General features: G+C 31.4%; 3 protein-coding genes and 1 pseudogene across 6 annotated transcripts; 3 read left to right on the top strand and 1 right to left on the bottom strand.

The window, feature by feature from the left end:
- Positions 1-68: 68 nt before the first annotated feature.
- LOC105632921 (microtubule-associated protein TORTIFOLIA1) lies at positions 69-7500 on the bottom strand. 2 transcript variants are annotated; one of them, XM_037641229.2, is made up of 6 exons: positions 6334-7500; positions 3931-4125; positions 2290-2386; positions 1563-2197; positions 608-1483; positions 69-418 (listed from the first exon to the last, which is right to left on the bottom strand). In XM_037641229.2, exons 1-6 carry the CDS (start codon positions 7108-7110, stop codon positions 221-223), a joined length of 2778 nt encoding a protein of 925 aa, XP_037497157.1. In that variant the 5' UTR covers positions 7111-7500; the 3' UTR covers positions 69-220. The 2 variants fall into 2 exon arrangements, with proteins under 2 accessions (XP_037497157.1, XP_012070779.1); XM_012215389.4 differs by having other exon boundaries at positions 2290-2392; positions 6334-7498.
- A 5457-nt stretch (positions 7501-12957) lies between these two features.
- LOC105632920 (hexon) lies at positions 12958-15950 on the top strand. Of its 2 annotated transcripts, none has more exons than XM_020678868.2 (2): positions 12958-13199; positions 14588-15950. In XM_020678868.2, exon 2 carries the CDS (start codon positions 14709-14711, stop codon positions 15195-15197), a length of 489 nt encoding a protein of 162 aa, XP_020534527.1. In that variant the 5' UTR covers positions 12958-13199; positions 14588-14708; the 3' UTR covers positions 15198-15950. The 2 variants fall into 2 exon arrangements, with proteins under 2 accessions (XP_020534527.1, XP_012070777.1); XM_012215387.4 differs by having other exon boundaries at positions 12958-13412.
- Positions 15951-16870: 920 nt separating this feature from the next.
- On the top strand, positions 16871-18572 carry GDC1 (Ankyrin repeat family protein). The gene is made up of 2 exons (XM_012215386.3): positions 16871-17202; positions 18198-18572. Exons 1-2 carry the CDS (start codon positions 16933-16935, stop codon positions 18450-18452), a joined length of 525 nt encoding a protein of 174 aa, XP_012070776.1. The 5' UTR covers positions 16871-16932; the 3' UTR covers positions 18453-18572.
- Positions 18573-21243: 2671 nt separating this feature from the next.
- LOC105632918 (premnaspirodiene oxygenase-like) lies at positions 21244-23036 on the top strand (annotated as a pseudogene). The gene is made up of 2 exons (XR_016321595.1): positions 21244-22159; positions 22275-23036. The product of XR_016321595.1 is annotated as a premnaspirodiene oxygenase-like (transcript).
- The last annotated feature ends 1897 nt before the right edge of the window (positions 23037-24933 follow it).

Below are 24933 nucleotides of genomic sequence, written 5' to 3'. Positions count from 1 at the left end.
CTCAAAGTTTATGTTGAAAAGTTAACTAAAGAGCTTGTGCTATCTGCAAGGGTAAATCTGATTCTAGGTGATTGAAAGGAAGTTCCAACTTCACCAAATCCACATTTGTTACAAAACCTGTCTGCTCATTTACATTTAATTGTAAAATTGAGGTGTATTTTTCCTAATCATCCAACCAAATGGTTTGTACAAAACTCATAACAAGCAAACACGCAATTAATTACTTGTCAAAATGTTGCAGTTCAATACCCCAAGCTGATGCCAACTGTATCAAGAGTTGGTCAGGAGGTGCCCCTTCCCAGTCTTCAGGAGGATCCATTGCCATAGATGCTTCATGCAAGCTCAACAGAAGCTCCTTCTTTGATTCCATCGGAATGCCCAGGGCATCAGGTCCGTTTTCCAACACTATTTCTACCAACTGAAATCACAAGCAATCACATGAAAATATATTACTACTCTCGTCAATGAAATGAAATATAAACGGCTGCTTAAACATAATCCAATGGCATAAGCTCTATTGCCAGATCCTAGATGTATTCATGATGTCATAGTCTGAATGACAGATGTGCAAGACAAGAAAAACTTCATTGGTAATTTAATTCCATACCTGTTGAATCCAAGACAAACAGATGTCAAACAAGTTCTGCTCAAGTAGAAATTGCTCAATAGCATGAAAGACCTCACATGCTGTCTCATTTGAAAGTTGGTCAACCACAGGACCTGATCTGTCCATTAGCTTCACAAGCAGGAAATCATCCCCTGTGGACACAACTTCAGCATAAGCAGTATCCATATCACCCACTTTAAGGGCATCCATTGCATTACTCCAGGATGTCCAAATAGGATCCCTCTCTTGGCCACCATTGTCATCACCCATAGCTTCTGCTGTCAACTCAGGAATGGCCACTCTAGCTGTTCGCGATAATCCATTATCCTCCCCAGCAACCCGAATGGCTTCCAAGGTAGCTTCATCCTTAGAGGCTTGCCAGACACTTCTAGCAGAAGGCCCTTCACCAAGCCTAACAGGTCCAGCACCTTTATCCCAGGCTCTCCTGTTTCCAACCTGATCACTTTCAGATTCTGATTTAGGTGATCTAACATCCAGAGAACTACCACCTGGAGCTCTCCTAGAGCTGACCTGCCCATTTCTGGAAGCACCATAACTTGGAAAATCCCAACCATCAGACATATCGGATCTCCAATGAGAGCCTCTTCCTCTCATTCCTGATCCAGTAACATCAGATTGAGCAAATCTTTCTCCATAAGGAACACGTGCGTTATACTTAGCACTGGAATAGTCAGCAAAACCATTATACTTCCCTAAAGATCTATTGGAAGATCCATCAAAACCCATAGTAAAATTACCAACCCTTCGACTTGATGATATTGACAAATCACGTGCCATATCTTCAACGATTCTCTCAAGACCCCTAACTCTGTTTTCCAAAGTTACCATGCTATCATGTGACCCACCCATGAAATCCTACAACGTGCAGCACTTGTAAGTAAAACAAAAGGATGCATGAGATCGCAATCTCCTCAGTGCGAAAGTTTATACGTACCTGCAGCATATTCATGAGATGAGTTTGTTGCCTCTCCAACTGCAATAGCTGCCTCTGGATAGCCAACCAATTTCCTTTACTATTTATCAAGGATCCTTCAGACTGACCATCAGATTTGGAGAAACCTGCACGACTGCCTGATGATTCCCTCCGATTTACATCAAGCCTGTCATCATCAAATATTCTAGTTCTTGAATCTTTCCCAACAATTCCTCTCTCAATGTTACGATTTTTAGTATCCAAAGATCCATGTAGGTCATCTGATTGGCTGTTTCCAGTGCGGTTTGACCTTCCCCTTGATTCAGAATCATTTGGTTGTGGATCTTCCTCATTGTTCAAATTTGAGGAATTGGCAAATCTACGAGGAACAACAACTTCAACAGGCAGATCACCAGACCCCCTCGTTTCAAGTTTCTGGAAGAATTCAAGATTTAAGTCTTTGTCCGTCAAGGCAGGTGCTTTTTTCTTCAATATTACAACTGCTTTATCAGGAATGCTTCCAGGTTTGCTTTTAGTAGCAGAATCCACAGTTGGGGGAGAACCCCTGGATGAATCCCTTGCTGATGATTCTGTTTTCTGACCACTAGGTTTTGGAATTGTGTCTGACGACTCTGGTTGTTCAGGATTGTTACCATCTGAACATTGATTATAAAGAAAATGGGCAAAAAATAAGGATTAGACATTTCAAGATTCCGTTTAGAAATTAAAGTATCACTGAAAAGCTCACCACAAGAGGAAGCCTTTTGGTCATCCACAATGCCATCTCCTTTTCCTGCAATCTTCTTCCATAATTGCAACGCTTCTGTCATGCTATCTCTGACAGGCTTTATCTTTTAAACAATAATAACAATTATTGCATGATGCTAGTCAAAAAGGGAGTAAAAGGTAACATACAGCTGTCTAATCTAATATTTTAAAGCAATATATTTCAACCTACATATTAGCTTATCATCCTTCAACAGCAGGATAATTTAATGTGGTAAGATATGAGAACCACAAGAACAATGCGTATGTTCCACAGATGGTTTATAATCAAGTTAACCAGGTTAAAGTTCATTCTTTTCTCAAATAGATTCATGATGTAATTCCAAAAGTTCATGGCATATCCATTGGATTTGCTGATTGTGAAATCAGCGTGGCATCTAAAGCTAAGGCTCTGAAGACAACTATGGATTACTAATAAAAAATACAAATAGTCCTGATTCCTGTAATTCTCATTCTTTCATCTTCTTTTGTTATCAGCAAAGATAAGTTCCATTCTGTTAGTGTAGACATTTGGGAATAGGCGAACAAGCTCTTGCATGCAAGGGATATGTAAAACAGTCAAGCCCTCCACTTAGATTTTACTTTATTGAGAAAGATGAAACAGTACAGTTAATGTTATTTTTATATAAGAGTTTTTGCTTTCAAAATATGAATTGGATTTTTTTTTTTTTTTTTCGATGACGAGAGAGAGGATAAAACGGAAGGGTCTGACCACATGAGGATTGGGCAAACATATAATATCTTTTGATGTTTTAAAAGTATAACTAATAATAACCGGTGGCATTAGAAAACAGAGTTGGGAGGTCTTTGAGAAGTGTAAGTATCCCAATTGTAAAGAAAAAATAACCATCGGAACTTAAGGGCAAACACCTGTGAAATCTTCTTAAGCAGAAGATTAATTACCCATCAACAGCCCAACATTAATCTACTGCTGATACTTTGCTACTCTGTCAACCCATTTGTCTCCTAAAAAATGATGTATTTCCAAATCACTGTTGGATAGAAATTGCAGTCCTCGATAAATCACATAGCATAAACATTTCCTTCATTTTAAAAAAAAAAATAAATAAATAAAAAAATCTTAGAGAAACATTACTCATTCATTGCAATCATTTAAAATTGCTCCAAAGAATTCTCCCTTCTTCAGCCTTCCATATATTACAATAAAACATAACCTTCCATATATTACAATAAAATGTAAAGTAAAATTATTTTCAAATCAGACTGTCAGACTATAAAAGATGAAAAGATTTCCTCAAACCTAAGAAGTACAAAACCTAGAAGTAACTTATCTGTTTCATCTTTTAATAGTTTTTGCATTGCTTTCTAATGGGAACAGCTTGTACTTAAGCATTAAGAAGACTGCTTCCTTCTAGTGGTTAAGAACTATGACAAGAAATATAAAAACTTAAGCATTGGAACATCCAACATTGCTTGAACAATACTCCTGTAAAAACTATTAGAAACTTACCAATAAGGCTAATGCTAAAATGCACTAACATGAAAAAGGTTTTAAAATGCATTAACCTGGATTACTGGCCGATGATGTTGAAAAACCAAATAGGATTCGTATGCAGAGGGAAAATGACTTAAAATAAGATACCTTGTCAAAACGGCAAGTCTCAAGCACTGTAAGTGTGGAATTAGTAGCTCCATCTGTAATCAAGCCACTTGAATGCAATGCTAAGGCACTTAGAGCATCAGCTGCAGCCTTACGTGTTGCCCAATCTGTACTGCCAAGGCACTCATGAATACTTTGCAGCAATGGTTCCAACCCTTGAGGTGCAATTGACCCCACCTATAACAATTTCATACTTCTTCAGAATAGCACAATTTTGCATTGTTTCTGGCAAGGATCATACAAAATACATCCGGTATGATACACAAGTTCACATGCTCACAGCAATTTAGGTTACTTCAACAAAAATGATTAACAGTAAATTAAGTGAATTTAGGTAATCCTGAAATGCCGAAGCGTATGAACATCCTTTGACACAAAATAAAAGGAAGCTAGCTTATCAAAGTAACTCCTTCAAACTTATACCAAGAATCCAACAGTCATTGTTTGTCACTCAACAGCAATCAAACATCAAGACTATTGACAAGCATCACTCAATGTCTAGTTCAATGAAAAATATAATTGGAATATATTACCCACACCTGCGACAAGTTTGCCACAATGCCCAACATTGCAGCTTTGGCATGAAAATTCTGCGCATTCAACAATTTACAAGCCCGAGGGCACAACATTTTAAATGCCGTGACAGGCATGTTTTCTGCCATAGCACACTCTACCATCTTTGCCATACACATAGCTGCACCAAGTTGGACTCCTTTGTCCTGCTTGTGCATGGCCTCAAACAATGGCCTAACAAACAACTGCACTCTACTCTTCCCTCCTAGTCCCTCTTTCAAATACAACCCTGACAAAACCCCAATTACATGACAACATGCGTTCCTAACACTTGGATCAGAATCTTCCAACATTTTAACAATGTGACTAATGATTTTAGTCAAGCGTGTTAATTTCATACCACGATGAATTTGACAGCACAAACAGAGCAAGTGAAGAGACTCCCTTTTTACTATGGATTTGTTGTTAGGGTCAGATGACGAACTATACAGAGAGTTGAGAAGCACAGAGAGAGCATCAGGGGACACGGATTCCACAATAAAATGAAGGTCTTGAAGGGCAAGCTGATGGGTGTCACGATCAGCAAGTTTAGAAAGAGAAAAAAGGATCCGTTGCTTGAGTGCAACATTAGCAAAGTGAGTGGAAAGAGAAGATACAGAGGAAGGTGGGATTGATGATTCATTTGCGTGTTTTTTGGGTTTGGGGGATTTAGGTGCTTGTGTGCTCATGCTGTGCAAGTTTGCATAATAGGGAGATGGAATTTTACACTATGATGGCTAGCCTTGTAATGTGTGGAGGAGAGAGGGATGATGGAGGCAAAACCCACATTGATATCTTTGTTGGCATAAAACTTTCTTAGGAGGCCAAAAGGAAAGGAGAGTTACCCCTCCCTTCATTTCCGATCCCCTCCTATGATTTGAAATTCATTACAGTACAATTTGGAGTATAACAAATTTCACCTTCTGAGGATTAACAATATCTATTTGTATAATTAGAATTTCCTTTCTTTTCTCTCCCACTCATTCAAAAAAAATATAAAATATTTCTCTTCTCTGCCCTTTATGATTTAGTTTCAGCATTCCAAACACAAGGCACTAAATTCTTTTTTCCATCTCTTTCCATTCTCTTCCTTTAAATCCCCTTTCCTTTTTGCCACAAAGTAGTGTTATAGAATTAAAAGGGAATCAGATATAGGAAATATGAAATGACTACTATAATACTTCAATGACTGTATCTCTACATCCAGCACTTTGTCAGTTATCAACTGAAGCTTCAAGAAGATAAATGCCACCATACTTCAGCCACACCCTAAACTGTTATTTTTGTTTCCTTCATATTATTAACCAAATCAACCACAGACACCAACTATGTTTAGTAGATATAACATATGCAGATTATCAGAATTGCATAATCAAGCATGCCAAAATAGTTGAAGTCCTTGTATTCATATTTATTTTCTTTCCATTTCTCAAATCAAACACCAACTTCATCACCACATATGATATATTGCAGATGCCAAACCAACGTAAACCACATTGCCAAAACCAATATAAACCACACATTAATTAACCAATCAACAACAGCATTATCTATCCTACCACAAACTTACATACTAAATTTATCATTCACCGTACAAAGCTAAAAAACTTCAATTACACATAATCCAAATATATGCTAACAATCCAGGATTCCAGCCCTTTCTCTTCAAATTCTAACCAGCCAAATAAGAAAAATTTTTAAACAATCATTAAATTCAATATCAGAACCTCAACTCCTCAAAAACCAGACCAAAAAACTCAATCAAATTCATTATTATCAAAAACAAAGTTTATGCACAGTGATAAAAATAAATAAAATCTTACAAACTCAAACCTGTGCCAAACTTGTCACCACCCCCAATAAAGCAGCTTTGGCCTGGAAATTTTGCCCATTCAACAGTTTACAAATCCTTGGACACAACTTTAAGAAAGTCCCAGTAGGCGCATTACCACCATCACCACCATTGCCACTAGAAACATTCGCCTCCATAGACGCACACTCCACCATTTTCGCCATACACATTGCCGCACCTGATTGAACACCTTTGTTTTGCTCTCCCATAGCCTCAAATAACGGCTTAACGAACAACCCCACCAAGGATCCCACTCCATTGCTATCTCCACCTCCCTCTCCACCACCGGCCCCGCCACCGCTACTCTTCAAATACAGACCCGATAAAACCCCAATAGCATCTCTACACGCATCTTTAACACTCGAATCAGAATCCTTCAGTCTCTTAACAATGTGGGAAATGATTTTTGTCAAATGGGGCAATGTCAAATCGCGATGAGATTGGCAAGTAAGAGAAAGTAAATGCAAAGATTCTTTCTTTACAGATGGTTTGGCATTAGAAGAATCAGAAAGGGAGTCATATATGGAATTGAGGAGCATAGGCAGCGCTTCAGGTGAGATAGATTGAATAATGGAATGAAGGTCTTCAATTGCGATCTGATGGGTGTCTCGGTCGGCAAGCTTAGATAAAGAGGTAAGGATTCGTTGCTTGAGCTCTACCATGGCTAAATGTGTCGAGAGAGAAGAAGATCTCGAGGGGGGTTGGTTTTGGTTTGGGGGTTTTGTAGGCTTTCCAGATTTGGGTGCTGCTGTACTCATTGTTAATGGCTAATGGTAATGGGTTTTTGTTGCAGAAAGAAAGCCAAATGGGTTTTTGAGAGAGAAATGCAAGTGGGTTTCCAGAGAATGGAGAGGGATTATTGTAAAGGAGAGAGCTTCAGAATGAGAGAGAAATGGGTATGGAGTGAGGGCTAAGCTAAACTAAAGCATTGTGTTGTTGATTGTCTTTTGTTGAGGAGCCAACATGTGAATGGTGAGAGGGTTGAGATCTAAAGGGGGGTAAGAGTGAGGGAAACAACAACAGTTGGCTTATTTGAAAATCAAATAAGCTACAAGTATGTTGAGTTTCATGTAAAACAAGGCAATTAGGATTGAACCAATTAGGGATTAGACCATATAATATTTATGAGAGTTGAAAATTGGAATTTGAGGTTTATCAATTGCTGATGTGGGGTCATTTGGGTTTGAAGTTGGAATCAAGATGATCATGACCCTTCATTTGTATGACTTGGTATGCAATTAATGCCTTGATCTTAGGGAGTTGTGGGAGCCCATTTGTTTTTGTGGAACCATTTTGCTTAAAATCTTGGAGAAATGAAATTGTGGTTGGGTTGGTTTGAAGGTGTTTTTCTAATCAACCATTCTACATTTTTCAAAACTAAGGAAAAATATTAAACAATGTAAGATTTGATGGTTGGATATAAGTTAAGTGATTTTTTTTTATAATAGACTAAATGGGAGTTATCCTGAATAACATTATGCATTGCACTATATGAGATTTTTTTTTTTTTAATACTACCATTCATTAAATTGTTAAAAAGAAAATATTAAACAATGCAATATTTGATGGTTGGATGTAATATAAGTTATTGTTTTTTTTTATTCATTATTCGCGAAATGATAATATTTATCCTAAATTATGTATTAGAGGATAGAGTTTTTTTTTTTCAATGAAGAAAATTTCAAAATCCAAGACTTTTTACATTTATAGAAAATGGGGAAATTAATTAGACTACATCTATCGGTGATTTAGGGTCTGTTTTTTAAAATTAATTATTTCGGTAGTTGTTAACTGTTTTAGTAGAGTTTAGTTGTTAGGTATTTAAGTAACTTTTTATGAAAAACTAAAAGTTAAACGTTACATGAATTAATTTTTCACAAAACGTTACTATAACCCCTACAAGCTAGTATAAATGTTATGTTACCCAATAACTTTTTAAGTAACGTTTAGTATTTAGCTGTTGCCGAACATAGTTTTAATTTACTATTAACGCAATGAACTTTCTTTATGAAAAAAAAAAATAACGATAAAAATGTTTACACGTTACATTTCTTGAAGAGTTAATGGAAGGTATGTTATGTTTGGGAGGAGAATCTTACATATATTATCAAATTATGCAAACGTCCATGCAAGAAGGGACCAACCGTCCAGCTTTTGTTATCAAATATATGTAATTGCGGTTTAAAATAAATAAAATAAAGTAAAATTGAGAGAATATAGATATATATAATTTATAGATTCTTAAACCAAATTTATTTTATTATGCTATTAAAAAATAGTAAAAAAAATATAGCGTGATTTTTTATTATTAAAGTAAAAATTAATAGATAGATATGTATTCAAGAATATGGATTAAAAATATTAAAATTTATAGAGATAAATAAAAAGAACAAAATGAAAGGTGGTAAATTCATTAATTTGATTTATTGGAAAAAATAATTAACTCGTTATTTTATTAAAATTCATGAATAAATAATTTATTTGAAATAATTAAGAGTTGTATAAATCTTCAATTTATCATATTATTAACATTATAATTAATCAATTGTATTTAACATAATTTAATTTAATACAAAAATTTAATTTTTTAATATAAAATAATAACTGCACATACCATTAAAAATTTATAAATTATGTAATTTATTTATATCATTAAAGGTTATATAAATTGTTACTTAACACACTATTAATTCTCTAACGTTATATTAATCAATTACATTTAAAACGGTTTAATTCAATCATAAATTAATTTATTTTCAAATAAATATAAAAATAAACAATTAAATCATACATATATCATTAATTTGGAATCTCACAAGGCAATACTAATAAAAATTTTGCCTTCTTTACATATATATATATATATATATATATATATATATATATATAACATGTTAAATAATATTTAAAAAAGGAGACAAAAAAATTTTGAGTAAGAACTACTAACCCCCATTAGTAGAAATAGTTGAAATGTAGAAAATTCTGAATTTAAAAAAATATATATATATTTAAAAATAGGGACCAATACACTTTTGCTAAGAATACAGAAAAATATAGTGATACAATTTATATAATATTTTTAAAAAAGTTAAATTTTTTTCTAGAGGGTAAATAATTTAAATTTTAAAAAAATTGCATTACTACACCGTTTTAAAAAAATGAAAATATTTAGATAGAAAACATTAAAGATACATCAATGGTTGTCAAAGGAAACGTTTGTTACTTCACAAATTTGAGAGTAAATATTTGTTACAAAGTAATACATTAATACATTGATTGAATAATTTATTGTTATTAAACTTTATCACTTTTTAAAAACTAATAATTAATAATAATTACTTAAAATCCATTAATACATGAAATAACTAAATCAAACCAAACCAAAAACACTAATTCAAAATAAATCCAAACCAAACTAATGCATTAATACATTAAATAATCAAATCAAAAACACTAATTCAAAATAAATCCAAACTAAATCAATGCATTAATACATTGAATAATCAAATCAAACCAAACCAAAACACTAATTCAAAATAAATTCAAACCAAACCAAACCAAGCCAATACATTAATACATTAAATAATCAAATCAAACTTTGCTAAGTGAAAGCCTAATTGGAGGAATATGCCACATATGAAATTAAATGCCAAGTGGATATGCCACCTAGGAAAAAATACTTGCTTTATATATTTATTATTATGGACCGGAGTTAGTAACTTTTAGTATTTTGACTGATCAAAACTCTAAAATTTTTACTGTGTTGATAACATAACATTTGAATTAGCTTTTAGAGATTAATATAATGTTTTATAAAAAATTAAGTCCTATAATATTTAACTTTTAACTTTTTATGAAGAGCTATTAAAAGAGCTAATAGCTACAAAAATAGCTAATTTTACCGAATAAACCTTTAGACGATTGTGAAACGAAAATCCTATATTATTCTCGTCCACTTCTAAATTTTTTAGTGCTTAACAATGGATTTAATAATTAATATCGAATGTTTATTTTATATTATATAAAATCCCTGCACTTTGCGCGACTATCTAATATATTTATTTTTGAGATATAAAATAAATAAATTGTTAAGAATTAAAGTACATACAATGCATCGATAGTATGATTCAAATATACCATGTGAATTGAAAATTTTTATCCTAAGTAATAGTTAATTATTCATGTAATAAACTTAAAAGGAAAAAGAATGTTGATATAGTATTTACATGTGACCAAAATCAATAGAAAAGTATATTACTTTATAAACACGAAATATTGATGAAAAAATTAGTGAGAACATTTATCCCCTTAGAGTAATAATTTGAAGTATAAAAAATGCATATATAAATATATAAAAACTACTCTATCTGTCCCATTTTGTTTGATTGTTATTCTTTTTTTGGATGTTCCAAAATATTTACAAAATTTCTAAATTTAGACATGGAAACAATTATTTTTCCTATGATAACCTTTATAATCATTCATTAAATGAGGGACTTTTATTAATATCTTTAATGAGTTAAGGTAAAAAAAGACAAAATAGCTTTTGTTGACTAAATTTTTAATATGTGTGTTTTGTCAAACTATGCAAACAAAGTAGGATGGAGGGAGTATTATTTTTATTTATTGCAGTTAATTTCTGATATATTTTTAGTAATATATTTTTTGTCCTTATTTATATTATTTGTTTTGATTTTTAATTTTATAAAATATTTTTTAGGCCAATTTATAAACATATCATCATTTAGAAAAGAAAGGGCTTTAATTTTAAAAAGACACATTTGATATTTGAAGATTAATATTATTATTTTGAATAAAAAAATTGACATAAATATAATTAACGTTTCTACTTATAGAATTGATCAATATTTGAGAACAACCATGTAAGCGGTAATCAAGTAGCTGAAAAAAATATCAAGAAAATGATTTGAAATACCTAAATTTCTAATTTGGAGGCTCCAACAAACTGGCTAATGCTTAGAGCTTTTTCAGCCAATTTATATGTGTTATTAAAAGATTATTATGTTAAATTCAAAACATACATCATAAAATATGCAATGCTCAACAAACTCATAAAAAATTAATAAAAAAAAATCAAAAGTCATAATATTTAAAACTCTCTCATAAAAACTATAAATTAGAGAGAGAATTTTTAATGAAAAACAAATTTTTTTTTCAAAAAATTACAATTTTTTCTCAAATTAGTTAAATATAAATACTCAAATCTTATGAAGTCTTTCTCTTCAAAGGAAATGCCATGTCAAAACCTAATAAAAATCAATGATTCTCCTTTATATATATATATATATATATATATATATATATATATATATATATATATATATATATATATATATATATATATTGATTTCAAAAATAGTTGTTTACAATGGACGTCCATTCATTTTCCATGTCATAAAAATTATGACTTCTGCTGCTTTTTTTTTTTTATTACTGTTAAAACGGTTATGCAATATATTATTCGCCATTAGTTAGGAAAATTAAATAATCATGGCGGAAATAAATAAATCAATGAACTAAATAATTAAATTTTAAAATTATAAAAAATTGTAATCAATATATTTGAGTATAACTAAAGGATTAAGTACTAATTTATCCTTTTAAATACTTTTAGATACAAGATTGTTAGAGTCTTGGAGATAATAACAATATTTTATTAATAGCTAATGAAAAATAAATAAAACAATCAAGTAGTGCAATAGAGATAAAAATGAAAGAATATGTAATTAAATTAATTTATTTTGAGTAAAATCGAAATATTAAATAGTAACCACTCTAAAAAAAAAAATCCGACAATGAGAGAAAAATATATAATAAGAAAAAAATTATTATGATAGCGAGCAAATAAATATAATAACTTTCTTATTACTAATGGACAAATGAACTTTAATTAATCAAAAGGAATGGATAGCACATCAACTGCATGACAAGTTTAAATAACGAGAGTACCTCTTGCTTGGTATGCAAAATATATAATAATAATAATAATAATAATAATAATAATAATAAACATTTTTTTGTGAATTACCATGACTTAATAACGGTAAGAAAAACAAATAAAATGAAATGTCTATTGACAGTGACCCTAAATTGTGAATCTTGTTGAAAATATTTTGTTTTACTATTATCGAAAAAAATAAATGGAAAAAACTTACTGTTTCTATTCCATAATATTTATCACATTTAAAATTTCACGTCTTTTAAAAAATTATTAAATATTTTTAAATTATGTTAAAGTATTTAGTAAATTGACTATATTACTCTTAATTTAATACTAATTTTTTAAAAAAATCATTAAATTAAAATAATAATTATTGATTATATACAAAAGGTAAATATGAAAAAAATATTTATTACTTCTTAAAATTATAAATATGATAAATATTTTAAAATTTTTTTTAAATGTAATAAATATTACAAAACGAAGGTAATAATATATTTATTCAATAAATAGAAGAAAATCTTTTATTATTTCCAACTGAACTTTATGATTTTTGTATGCATTTTCTAAGAATACAATAGGGAAAGCCCAAACCGGTGCGTGTTTGTTACGGAGCTGAGTAAAAACGGTGCGTTTCCCAATGCATCGACCTGCTCGTAGTACTCGTAGTAGACGCTGCTTGTCTGCTCTCATGGCAAAAAGCTAAGAACTTCACTCCATTATTACTGTTAGTGGTTTAACCAGAGAGTCACATTCACTGCTCCATTATTGGTGCTAGTTGACCACCACCACTCTCTCAAGGCTCAACAATGCAAATAAAGAGACAAAACGCTATGGAGGAAAGTGGGTTTCATTACAAATTAGATTAGATTTGCTCTTTTCAAGGTGACATTATCTCCTACTCACACGTGGTGATTAGCCCATAATACTGTTTTATAAGGATCTTAGTTATCAAAGATTCCAAGAATAGTTTTTGGGTTTTTGTTGTTTTTGTTGTTTTTGTTTCATTTTTCTGTTTGGCTCAGATTCGTTCTTGAAAATCTTCACAAACTTGCTTCAGCTATCAACACTTTGTATTACTGGTTTTCTTGCTTGTGGGTATGTTTTAATCTCAATCTCTATTATTTGCATTTGATTCTTTTGTGGTTTAATTACAGTTTAGATGTCAGTTTTATACTATTATTGAAGGCGCTTTATAATTTTGTGTGTTTAAAGAACTGGAACTTTATGGCTTTATTTTGGATTCAATGATTATTGGTTGTTGGGTTCTCTAATTTATATTCTAATCCAATTTAGAATATTATTCATTATATTTGAAGACAGAAATAGAATATTCTAAATTCTATTAGAATATATGTACTCATATTCTACTTTATAGGTTTTTTATATGGATTTAGTGTCCTATCTATTTCCTTAGATCTATCTCATCCGCATTCTGCCTCATCAGTTTACATGATGTTTTTGGTAACTCAGAGATATCTTTTTGATGTTTTGAAAGAACTTTATTTTTTTAGTAGTTTGAGTTTCTGGATTCCTATTATTATTGCTGGATTCTCGCCTACTTTACCCTTTCAATTGATGGCTTTGATTTCAAGTGATTTTCCCTTTTTTTCTTTTTAATTAAGAACCAATATTTATGCAACATTCTGATTCTGCTAATAATATTATGCTTAATGATAATTATATTTGCTTTGTGCATTTCATGTAACTGCAGCTGTTTAAGGATCTGTTGTTTAATTATACTTCGAGTATTCTCGTCGTTGGTATAAAGGGAAGATTTTGGTGACCTTCTTTTTGCGTTGGTATAAAGCTAATTACTATTAATCAAATATCTGAATTCAAGTTTCAGGAATCTGCATTCTTTAGATCTGGTTTTTGAACCTTTTCATGCTTCTCGTTTATAACTGTTATGGGAAGATATTCATTATTATGGATTTGTTGCATCCTGTGGTTAATTCCTTGTTTTAGTCATTGTGATAGAAAAACACTTTATGTCATTCCTTTTTGTGGGATTTGTGCTATATGTAAAGGCAATCCTGATTAACTTGCAATATTGGGACCGTTTTAATTTGAACCGCTAAAGATCCTGCTTTTTCCTGCAAAATCTATCATCTACTTTGTTGGAAAGTTCTGTTGTGTGTGTATTTGAGCATGCTTGTGCTTTCATATTTATTATGTTCATTTATTTGTAATATTTTTCATATTATAATCTGTGATGTGAAGAATATGATACATATTTTAGCTAAAAGGATATAATCTATGCCTGGATGTAGGTGCTATTGCATAACAGGCTGAAGAATCCTTTTGGACACGATTCTCTCCACAAGCTTTATAGGCCTAGAGCTATTCTGTGAAAAAGCATAATCAAAATTTTTGGCTGAATCTGTTTTCAGAATGGTTCAGAAACTAAAAGCTATCAAGGGTGGTGGAGGATCCATCAGGGTCGGCACCACTGGAACAATCAGTGCCTTGATGACAAGGGAACTGGAATCTACTAAATCAGCACCACATGCATCAGTCTCTCATCAAGACAAGCCAAAGAGCGTTCCAGTCTCAGTTCCCTGTAGTGCAACTACTCCTAAAAGACTACAAGCAAGAAAATCATTAGATGAGGCAAGCAGCAGCAGCGCTATTCATAGAAGCCCTGAAACAAACCGGAAAATGAAAAGCTACACGAAAAGTTCCCATCGAGTCCCAATGCTCCGTGCTGAGAATGTCACACTAGATAGAACTCCTAGCAGGGAGAAAACCAATAAGAAAGGAGCTAACATTGTTGAAGTTGTGGATATAAAATGTGGTCACCCGGATAAAGCATGGTCTAGCCCTATAACTAACAAACTTAGGAAACTTGGTTTCTCAAAGCTATCAGAGAGCTTTGGTTAAGCTTGCAACTTCTTGACGTCAGATTTCAGGTTCCTGTAACTGAACCCTGAAGCCCCAACTGACCGGTTATGTTCTGACACTTCCACCATAGAACACATGCTTGGTAGAAGCCGGCTGCTTCCTTTCTTTTTCTTTTTTGGGGTTGTTGTCGCCGATCCAAGAGTGGACTTGATTTGACTACTAGTTGAAGCTGTTCCAGTAGCATGGGACTGATGTTTGTGCGAGCTTTCTTGACAACTTGAATCAAGCTGGCTGAAGTATCTGATTTCTTGCATTATGAGGGACCCAACGGTGCCCTTAGTGCCTATTTCTACAGGAGGATGTGTTGCCATGTCTTCAGGGACTTTTGTGGCTAAGGTGATAGATTTATACATGTTTTCTTGGTTCATCTGAAGGATGTGTGCAGATGAAGAGAAGTGTTTTGGGGTGCTGATCTTGGTGGGGAAATTGCTTCAAGCATAGGGCATATGGTGATTGGCCTTATACTCACTATTTTCTCATGAATTCTTTACCTCATGTTCTTTATCTGAAGTGAACAGCATTGGATTTCCCTTTTCCCCTCTTTTAAAAGATTAGATGGTGACATTTTCATTGTATTCATGTGCTTTCTGTCAACATATTTAATTTGCTAACCACTATACTTTAACTTCTTGGTTCTTATTCACATGTTAATCGGTGCGTATTTGGATTATGATTATGACTGGTGGATTATGTTAAATTATCTGCATAATACATTCATCATGCTTTTTTTGACCTTAACATCTTACCTCACTTCCCAGTTAGTGTCAAATGATGATGTGAGGCTCCAAGAGAGGGACAGCTTCTTTCTTGTCTATTTTCAGTAGTGCTGTTGCTTTATCTTCATGTCTTGAATGACAAGGGAAGAAAAAGGGGTTGCTGTGTGGTATGGTTTGGTGTATAAACTTGAGTACTTTTTAGGCATGAGAGCTATTTTGTTTTAGTTTCACTTCGACTCAACTCGGAAAGTATTTGAAATCAATTCGAGTTGAGCTAAAACTCAATATCGAGTTGAGTTAAATTCAAATATTATAATATTTGATTCGAGTGGTTTATTAATCTAATCGGGTATTCATTTTTATGTAATTTAAAATAAATTCAGTATTACATAATATTTGAATAATATATGATTTTGGTGAAAGGGATATCATGAGGAAAAATATGATTTGACAATTGTGTTTGTGACAAAATTGAATTCATCTTGTTGGTTCACCGGCTTTGCAAGAAACTAATAAATCGAAGTAAAGAAGCCACCGCACAATTGGGTAAATACCCATTTAAAACTGAATTAAATGTTATATTGAAAATTAAATCTTTGAATAAAAGAAATAATATATATAATTTTTTTATTAAAAAAATATTGAGAATTAAATCTTTGACTTCCAATAAAATAAAGTATAACACTGGATTACCAATATTTTTTTTGACACATTAAAATTATTAAAAGAAAAAAAAAAGAATCACGGGCTCTTAAGTTTCCATCATGGGCTTTACATTGCATGATTGGGCTAAACAAGTACACACAAAATGAACCAAGAGATGTTGGACTCAAAAATCCATCAATCAGGAATTCACAACGTAATAACATGCAGCTGCGCACAGTCTATCATTTCTCCTTGCCACACTTTAGAAGGACAACTGAGCAGTGAGTGGATAGAAAGCTAAGTGATAAAGCCATCAGCTCTATTATTTTTATAGTTTCTTAGAAAACAGAGTAATGGCTTCAATACCATCGTGTACAGCAACAAACCATCTCTGCTTTACTTCTAAGCCTCAAAATTCTCAATCTTTATTGCCTAAATTCAGTTCCAAGTTTCTGGGTATCCAAAATAATGTGGGTCGGGTAAGAACCTGCAGAATTGGACCCTCAAATGGGTCAAGAGTGAAGTGTTGGTTTAGGTTTGGTAACCGTGGTGTTGATGCTGAAGGTGCTGGTATTTATGGAAGCCAATCTCGTGATGACTTTGATAGAGATGATGTTGAGCAGGTCCTCTCTCTCTGTCTCTCTCTGATATCCTATGACTTAAGAGAAATATGATGTAATTGATTAGTAACGCTTTATAAATATGGTTTTATAAATATGTGTTTTTGTGTATGAAGTTTCATGCTTTGCCTCTGGTTTGAGAATTTTGATTTTCTTGTGTGTTAATTGTGTTTTGGAATTGGAATAGATTATTGATGTCTATTTGCTTAAATTGCTATGCTCTTTAACTTATTGTGTAGACATGAAATAAGAGGATAGTCTCCGTTCTATATCTAGGTGTTTGGTCTTCTAAACACGAACCTTATTGTTTAACACATCTTTTGGCTTATACTGAGTCCTTTCCAAGAATGTGAGGTTGTGAATTTAAACCAGTCCAGCTTAACAAAACAGAAAAGAAAAAAAAGGAAGAACTAAAGTATCTCGAGAAATCTGCTTAGACAATGGCCAATATGTTTCTAGTAGTGATTATTAAGACTTGCACAAAATGCTCATTACTTTCTCATACCCATGGCCTTGCAATTAAAGCTTGTTTTACAATGTGATTGAACTTCATCTGCTTTAACAAACATTTCATCAGCATATCTGGGAATGAACTTTTTATGAAGTTGTAGAAGTGACATTATACAGCAGATGGTCAGGGCAATTTCATCATCTCTTAAACATTCAGAAATCAAATGTTAGTAATAGCTCTGAGATGTACATTAGATAACATATTAGAAAATGTTTATGGCCACATTATTTCTTGTTAAAACAAAGATTTCAAGCATCTGCAGAGAGTATTCTTGGTTGAGTACATTTTTAACTCATTCATTTATATTAAATTTTCATTTGATTTTGGCTTTTGAAACAGCCACTGTATACGTATAATTGTGTTTGGATTCATTTAGCCGACCCAAGTGGTTTGGATTAAAGCTTAGATGCTGTTCATTCTCTATGTTCAACCTTTGATTATGATCGTGAAAATTTTGTCGGCTGAGAAAAACTAAAATAATTTGCAGTACTTCAATTACATGGGGATGCTTGCAGTTGAGGGTTCGTATGATAAGATGGAGGCTCTTCTAAGTCAAAATATTCATCCAGTGGACATCTTATTACTCCTTGCTGCTTCAGAAGGTGACAAGCCAAAGATTGAAGAGTTGTTAAGAGCTGGAGCAAGTTACACTGTGAAGGATGGTGATGGACGAACTGCCCTTGACAGAGCTAATGAAGAAATCAGGGAATTCATTCTTGAATTCTCTGCTCAAAAGGCATGATTTAGATTTCATTATCATCCATTTACTTGTATTTTGTTTTCTACTTACCACTCATGCTAAAATTTGCAATTTTGATTCTGCATAAATATAATTTGATGGTGTTAATTAGTTTATGTATTATCATGGTGGATTAGTTTTCCTTGTCTTCCATTTTCTGTAGGACAAACAACCTTAACTATCACATTTGAATTATAAATATAACAACAATAGTTTCTCTATTAACTATTAGAATCTATATAACTATCTACAACCTGATGATTTCATACTGATATTATGCAGGCAGCTCATCCATTCTTACAATACTCCTATTTTAGAGAATCTTGATTTTTCTTTTTGGTATTTCTTTTTTAAGTTTTCAATCATTGTAGGTAGAAAATATTTTTTAATTATATTCATTTAAGACATTCTAAATTTTTTATCCCTTGAGAAAATTTAATTGTCTCAATAGTTTCACTTAGAAATCATCAATGGCAACTATAAATATTTATATGGGAGGTGGAGAATGGATGTGTAGGGCAGCACAATCTTCTTGTTCTTGGTTTGAATCTGGTCGTGACTTTATTCTATAAACTACTACTTCCTAGTATTGTTCCGGTAGGTGTTCAATTTATAATTTTGTGATACTTAATTGTATTCTAGGATTTACAAGTATGCTTTAATTGTAACTTATATGCTTTATGTATTTTTTTTCTTCTTATCATGTTTGTTTTAATTCTCAATTTAAATTATAAGATTTTAAATGTAGAACCCACGTTTAATAACTTGCAATGCTTTAAAAATATTTCAAATTTTATTTTATTTAAAATTATAAAATTCATATTATATGTCAATCTAATCTAAAATCAAAAATATTTTGTAAATTTAAAGTACACAAAAATTAATTTCACCTTCTATCATTCAATCAAATCACCTAAGCAAATTATTAAAACGACAAAAATAGTTAAGGTACTTACTAAAATTTTCCATTAAGATTAATTAAATAAAAAACTTTGACAACATGTGCATTGCGCAGCCTCACGACTAGTTATATAAATTTGAGTTGTATAATTATAATTATGCCCCTTTTATTTGATAAATGCATCAATTAATATCTGACATTTTATAACTTGTAATTATAACCAAACTCAAAGTGACTGAATAAGTCAATTACCTTCTGTTATTTATTTATTTTTTTGGTAAAAGTAAGTTTCTCGTTGAACATGTATGTCATAATTTTCTCGTTCTTTTTCGTTTTCATTCTTTATCATTATGGCCCTTCAAAATTCCAAATGGAGACAGCCGACAACAACTTTCCGCATCGAATAGAAATTTATATCTGAACTGAATCGATTCAAACCGAATCAGACAGTACAACTGATTTTAATTGGTTTTTATCATTTCAGATTGATTTTAAACATAATCAATTAATTTTTGTAAAATGAAGCCGAACCACAGTTCAAACCATCTAACTGATAAAATGAAATTTCTTTGAGCAGAGTGACCAAACCGAATTGAAAATGGATAAATTTGGTTTGGATTATGGGCGGAGGGAGGGCGACTGTGGGAGTCCGGGCCCTCCAAACTTTAAAATTTTTTTAAATTTTGCTTTGTAATTTAGTAAAAAAAATATTTTTCTTCACTTTAGTCCTCTTAATTTTAAAAGAATTTATTTTCACCTTTCAAATTCTAAAGTTTAGCTCCACGCTGATACATCCCTAGTTTCGAGAATATATTGCTTTTGTAAATATTTTCAAGTGTTGTATTATTTTGTGTTATAAACCCATTTAAGTAATAACATGGATGTATAAACTCTGGCTTAATGTATCATAATATGTCGAATTTTAAAAGCTTTTGCAATTTCTATCATATTTTGATCTTTTTATTAATTTTTTTTACCTCAATTTTGACCATTTATATCACTCTCAATTGTAATTAATGATAGAATTACGAAAAAAGTGCTTATACTCCTTTTTTTTAAAAAATAATAATAAAGTACAATTTTAAATGCGCTTTATATATTAAATTATATTCACATCTAGGAGATGACATATTTATATATTTAAAAATATAATATTTGAGACATATGCAATTAAAATAATTAACAAGCTATTTATTTATAAATGAATAATAATTTTACTATTTTATCAATTCAAAAAATTACATAAGATTTTTCATTTTTAAAATATAGATAATATAAAAACATAATTAAAAAATTATATTTTATTAATTTAATTATTTTGCCATGCTTGAGATTTTCTAGCAAATAACAGAAATTTATGTTATTAAATTATTAATTAGCACACTTATTTCAAAAATTAAAATTTAATCTATACAATATTATTTGTATAGACTACTGGAATTTTTTTTAAAATTTTTATTTTTTAAAACGATGATTTAATGAATGATGGAAATGCTGTTTTTATTTCCTTCCATTCTTAATTACAATTAAGGGTCCTATTGTTACAAAATTTCTAAATTGAAGTAATTAAATTGATAAAAAATATCCAAATAAGATGAAATTGTAAAAGGCAGTAAAATTTAGGTTATTCTGGTATATTTTAGGGTTATAAAATTCTAATGAATTTATCGCTTGCTCAGTTTCGAATCAAATCAAATTAAATTGCTAAAAACTAAACTAAAAACTGAATTTATCTAAAATCATATAAATCGAATCAAATCGGTTAATCACAATAATTAAATCAAAAAAACAAACAAGGTCAATTGATTCGTGCTCTGTCCAAATTTAGTCTTTCTAGCCATGTTTTTACCATGTACAATAGACATATATAGACAAAAAATTTATATCTATATGTCTATAGGTGTCACAAGCACAATCTGTATCTACAATGGAGTATCTACAACAATTCTCCATTTTCTCAGCCTTGGTTACTTTCCTCCTATTCATCTTTCTTCTACAAAGAAAACCTAAAACCTCCTCCCGGAAATCAGCCCCAGGGCCATGGAAGCTACCAATAATAGGAAACATGCATCAACTCCTTGGCTCTCTACCTCATCACCGCCTGAAAGATTTATCAGACAAATATGGCTCTGTAATGAATCTCCAGCTCGGCCAAGTTTCAAATATCGTCATTTCTTCCCCAGAAGCTGCCAAACAAGTAATGAAAACTCATGACATCATTTTCGTTCAACGGCCTTTTCTCCTCGCAGCAAATATTATCATGTATAACTCCAAAGACATTGTTTTTGCCCCTTACGGCGATAGTTGGCGACAGATGCGTAAGATTTGTACGCTTGAGCTATTAAGCACAAAACGCGTGAGATCATTTAGAGCAATCCGAGAAGAGGAGACATCAAATTTTATTAGATCAATTTCCAGCTTATCGGAAGTTAATATCAGTAAGATTCTGTTATCTTTATCTAACGCGATTACTTTGAGGTCTGCATTTGGTAAGGTTTCAGAACGCCAGGAAGCTTTCTTGCCACTTGTGCAGAAAATTGCGCTGATGTTAGAAGGTTTTAGCATTGCTGATATTTTCCCTTCAGTTAAATTTCTTCATGGAATTACTGGGATGAGGAGTAAGTTGCAGAAGTTGCATCAAGAAGCCGATATAATGCTTGAAAATATAATTAATGAACATAGAGAAAATAAGAGATTGGGTAGAAGAAATTCTGAGGGCAAAGAAGATGATCTTGTTGATGTTCTTTTGAATCTTCAAGATCATGATAATCTTGAACTGACAACAGAAAATATGAAAGCAGTCATGCTGGTGAGTATAACTACTACTGGGTATTTTCATTTATCAAAGATCCTAGTGATTATTTAGTTGTTTTGCAAGTAAAATTTTATATATACACTAAAGTTTAATTATTATTATTGTTTAGGACATGTTCCTAGGTGGAACCGAATCGTCTTCTACAGTAATTGAGTGGGCAATGTCAGAAATGGTAAAAGATTCAAGAGTGATGGAAAAAGCACAAGAAGAGGTAAGACAAGTATATAATCAAAAAGAAAACATAGATGAAACAAGACTTGATGAATTAAAGTATCTAAAGTTAATTATCAAAGAAACTTTAAGATTGCATCCTCCAGCTCCTTTGCTTATTCCAAGAGAAAGTCTAGAGGCAGTGGAGATCGATGGGTATGAAGTCCCAATCAACACCAAGGTCATTATATATCAATGCATGGGCAATTGGAAGAGATAGTCGTCACTGGACAGAAGCTGAGAAATTTTATCCAGAGAGATTTCAGAATAATTCTATTGATTTTAAAGGGAATGACTTCCAATTTATTCCATTCGGTGCTGGCAGAAGGATGTGTCCTGGTATAGCCTATGGAATGGCAGTTGTCGAGCTTGTACTTGCAAATCTGTTATTCCATTTTGATTGGAAACTTCCCAATGGATTGGAACCACATCTTTTAGACATGTCTGAATCTTTTGGAGTTTCAGCTAGGAGGAAAAATGAGCTAAACTTGATTCCCATTCCATACAATCCTTCGCACAGTCAAGAAATTAGTTGAAGATATTATATTTCTTTATTTAATGTATCGATTATTCAAGTATATTTGTTACATATGTTGCTTATTTGTAATTGTGATGTTCCAGCTTATGTTTTGGAAAATCTAAAATCAATGCCAGTCGTTTCTATTTATTAAAATTTTTAAAAAAGTTTAAAAGCTGGGCAACGGCTTTTGATTTAGATTATAGTCTTTGGCCGAAATTCTACAGTACTATTCCACAATATAATATTGATAATAGCTTTTAGAGATTAAAGATATTTTTTATTAAAGTATTATTTTATAATATAATATTGATAATAGTTTTTAGAGATTGAAGATATTTTTTATTAAATATTAAACACTCTAACGTCTAGAATTTGATATAAATTAATTAAATTTTTTTTACAGTTAATTTTTTTTATCATTTTAATTTTTTTTTTTTTTTTCGAATCCTCCTAATTTAAATTATTATATAAATCGCTTTCAGTTAAAAATTAAAAACTAACGGTGCTAAACACTAAATTGATATGTTTAATTTTATAAAATAATGTATTTATTAGGAAAATGTCAATGTGACACTTACTAAAAAAAAAAAAAAAAAAGCAGCACATCGTACAAATTTATAATTGATGCATATCCGAAGAGAATCTCAAATTCTCAATGATACTAAACAAATAATATATGCACAGTGTTTTTAGGCATCTGGCTGAACCCTTATGTTCGAGACTTTATTCCGACAGAGATGGGGTAGCTTTCACGTGAACGCTTCTGTTTTTTTTTTTTTTTTTTTTTTAGCCTCTGTAATTGTGCACGTGAAAGTCGGATGAAAAACTATTTTTTTTATTAAGGAAAATATTATGATGGTACTGTGAAAATTAATTATCTTGTCTTTATATTTTCTAAAATACATTATAATACCATTGCGTTTACATTCCGTCAAACATTATCCCCTTCCGTTTATTTTGTACACTTTCAGCTGTTAAATTACTATAAAATAACATCAATAATCCTAATAACAAGACAAAAATAATTTTGAGTCTTGTAGATTCACCGTTGTGGCTGCCGGCGGCGAGATCAAGTATGATCCTCTCAATGTAAATCACTTTCTACGGAACACAACTTTTTTACCTGCAAGAAATGCTCAAATCTAAAATAAACCATTGTTCCGTTGAAAACTTGTTGCAACAGTCAGGTTAGTGTGAAGAACGAGACAAAAAGAACAAAGAAAAGACGAAGAAATGTGATATGAGACGCTTAGGCTTGTGGATATGGTGTTCCATTGGAACCAGTGGCCATCAATCGAGCAGCTGCTCGAGTCTAATCACAGTTAAACCTTTTCGCATTTTCTTATAAATAAACTAAGCAGTGATCAAAGACGAGCTTTTTCCTCTTACTTAGCTTACGTTGCCAAGCCATGTCCCGTAGTTAATATTTGAAGTTTTTTAACTAACCATGTCTGCAACATTTGTTTCAAAACCAATTTTTCCCTTATTAAGATATGTTACAATTTTACCCTTATTAAGATATAATGTGTATATATATATATATATATATATATACACACACACGCACGCACACACAAATAATCACCCGTTGATTTTTAACACCTAGAATCATAGGCAGTTATGATGTACATGCACAGGCTTTGATTTCTAAATTATAATTCCATTAATATTTTCATCCTCCGTTTAAAAAAATCAGAATTAATGTCAATAGAATCATAAATTAGAGATTTCATAATATAATTTAAAAATTAAGTTATTTTTTTATCTCAAAACTCATTTGTATATAATATTAATTTCGTCTTTTTTCAGCCAAATAACAGTTCCGTTTGTTTCCGTAAAATAACTTGCAGAAAAATATTTTTCATAATTTTTCATTGTTTAGGACATTCAGGAAAATAAGTCATCGAAAAATAGTTTTTCTGTTCAAAGGAAAATTAAGTCTTTTTAAGAAAAATAACTTCTCATTTTTTAGAGAGTAAAACATTTTCTAAAGATTGACAAACTTTATACATCTATATTTTTTTAATTTATTAATCAT

The sequence above is a fragment of the Jatropha curcas genome, chromosome 7, assembly GCF_041381405.1.
Source record: "Jatropha curcas cultivar XTBG-Jc1 chromosome 7, XTBG_Jcur_1.0, whole genome shotgun sequence".
Lineage (NCBI taxonomy): Eukaryota > Viridiplantae > Streptophyta > Magnoliopsida > Malpighiales > Euphorbiaceae > Jatropha > Jatropha curcas.
Note: the sequence above shows the minus strand (reverse complement) of the source record. Positions and strands in the feature narration are given on the sequence as shown.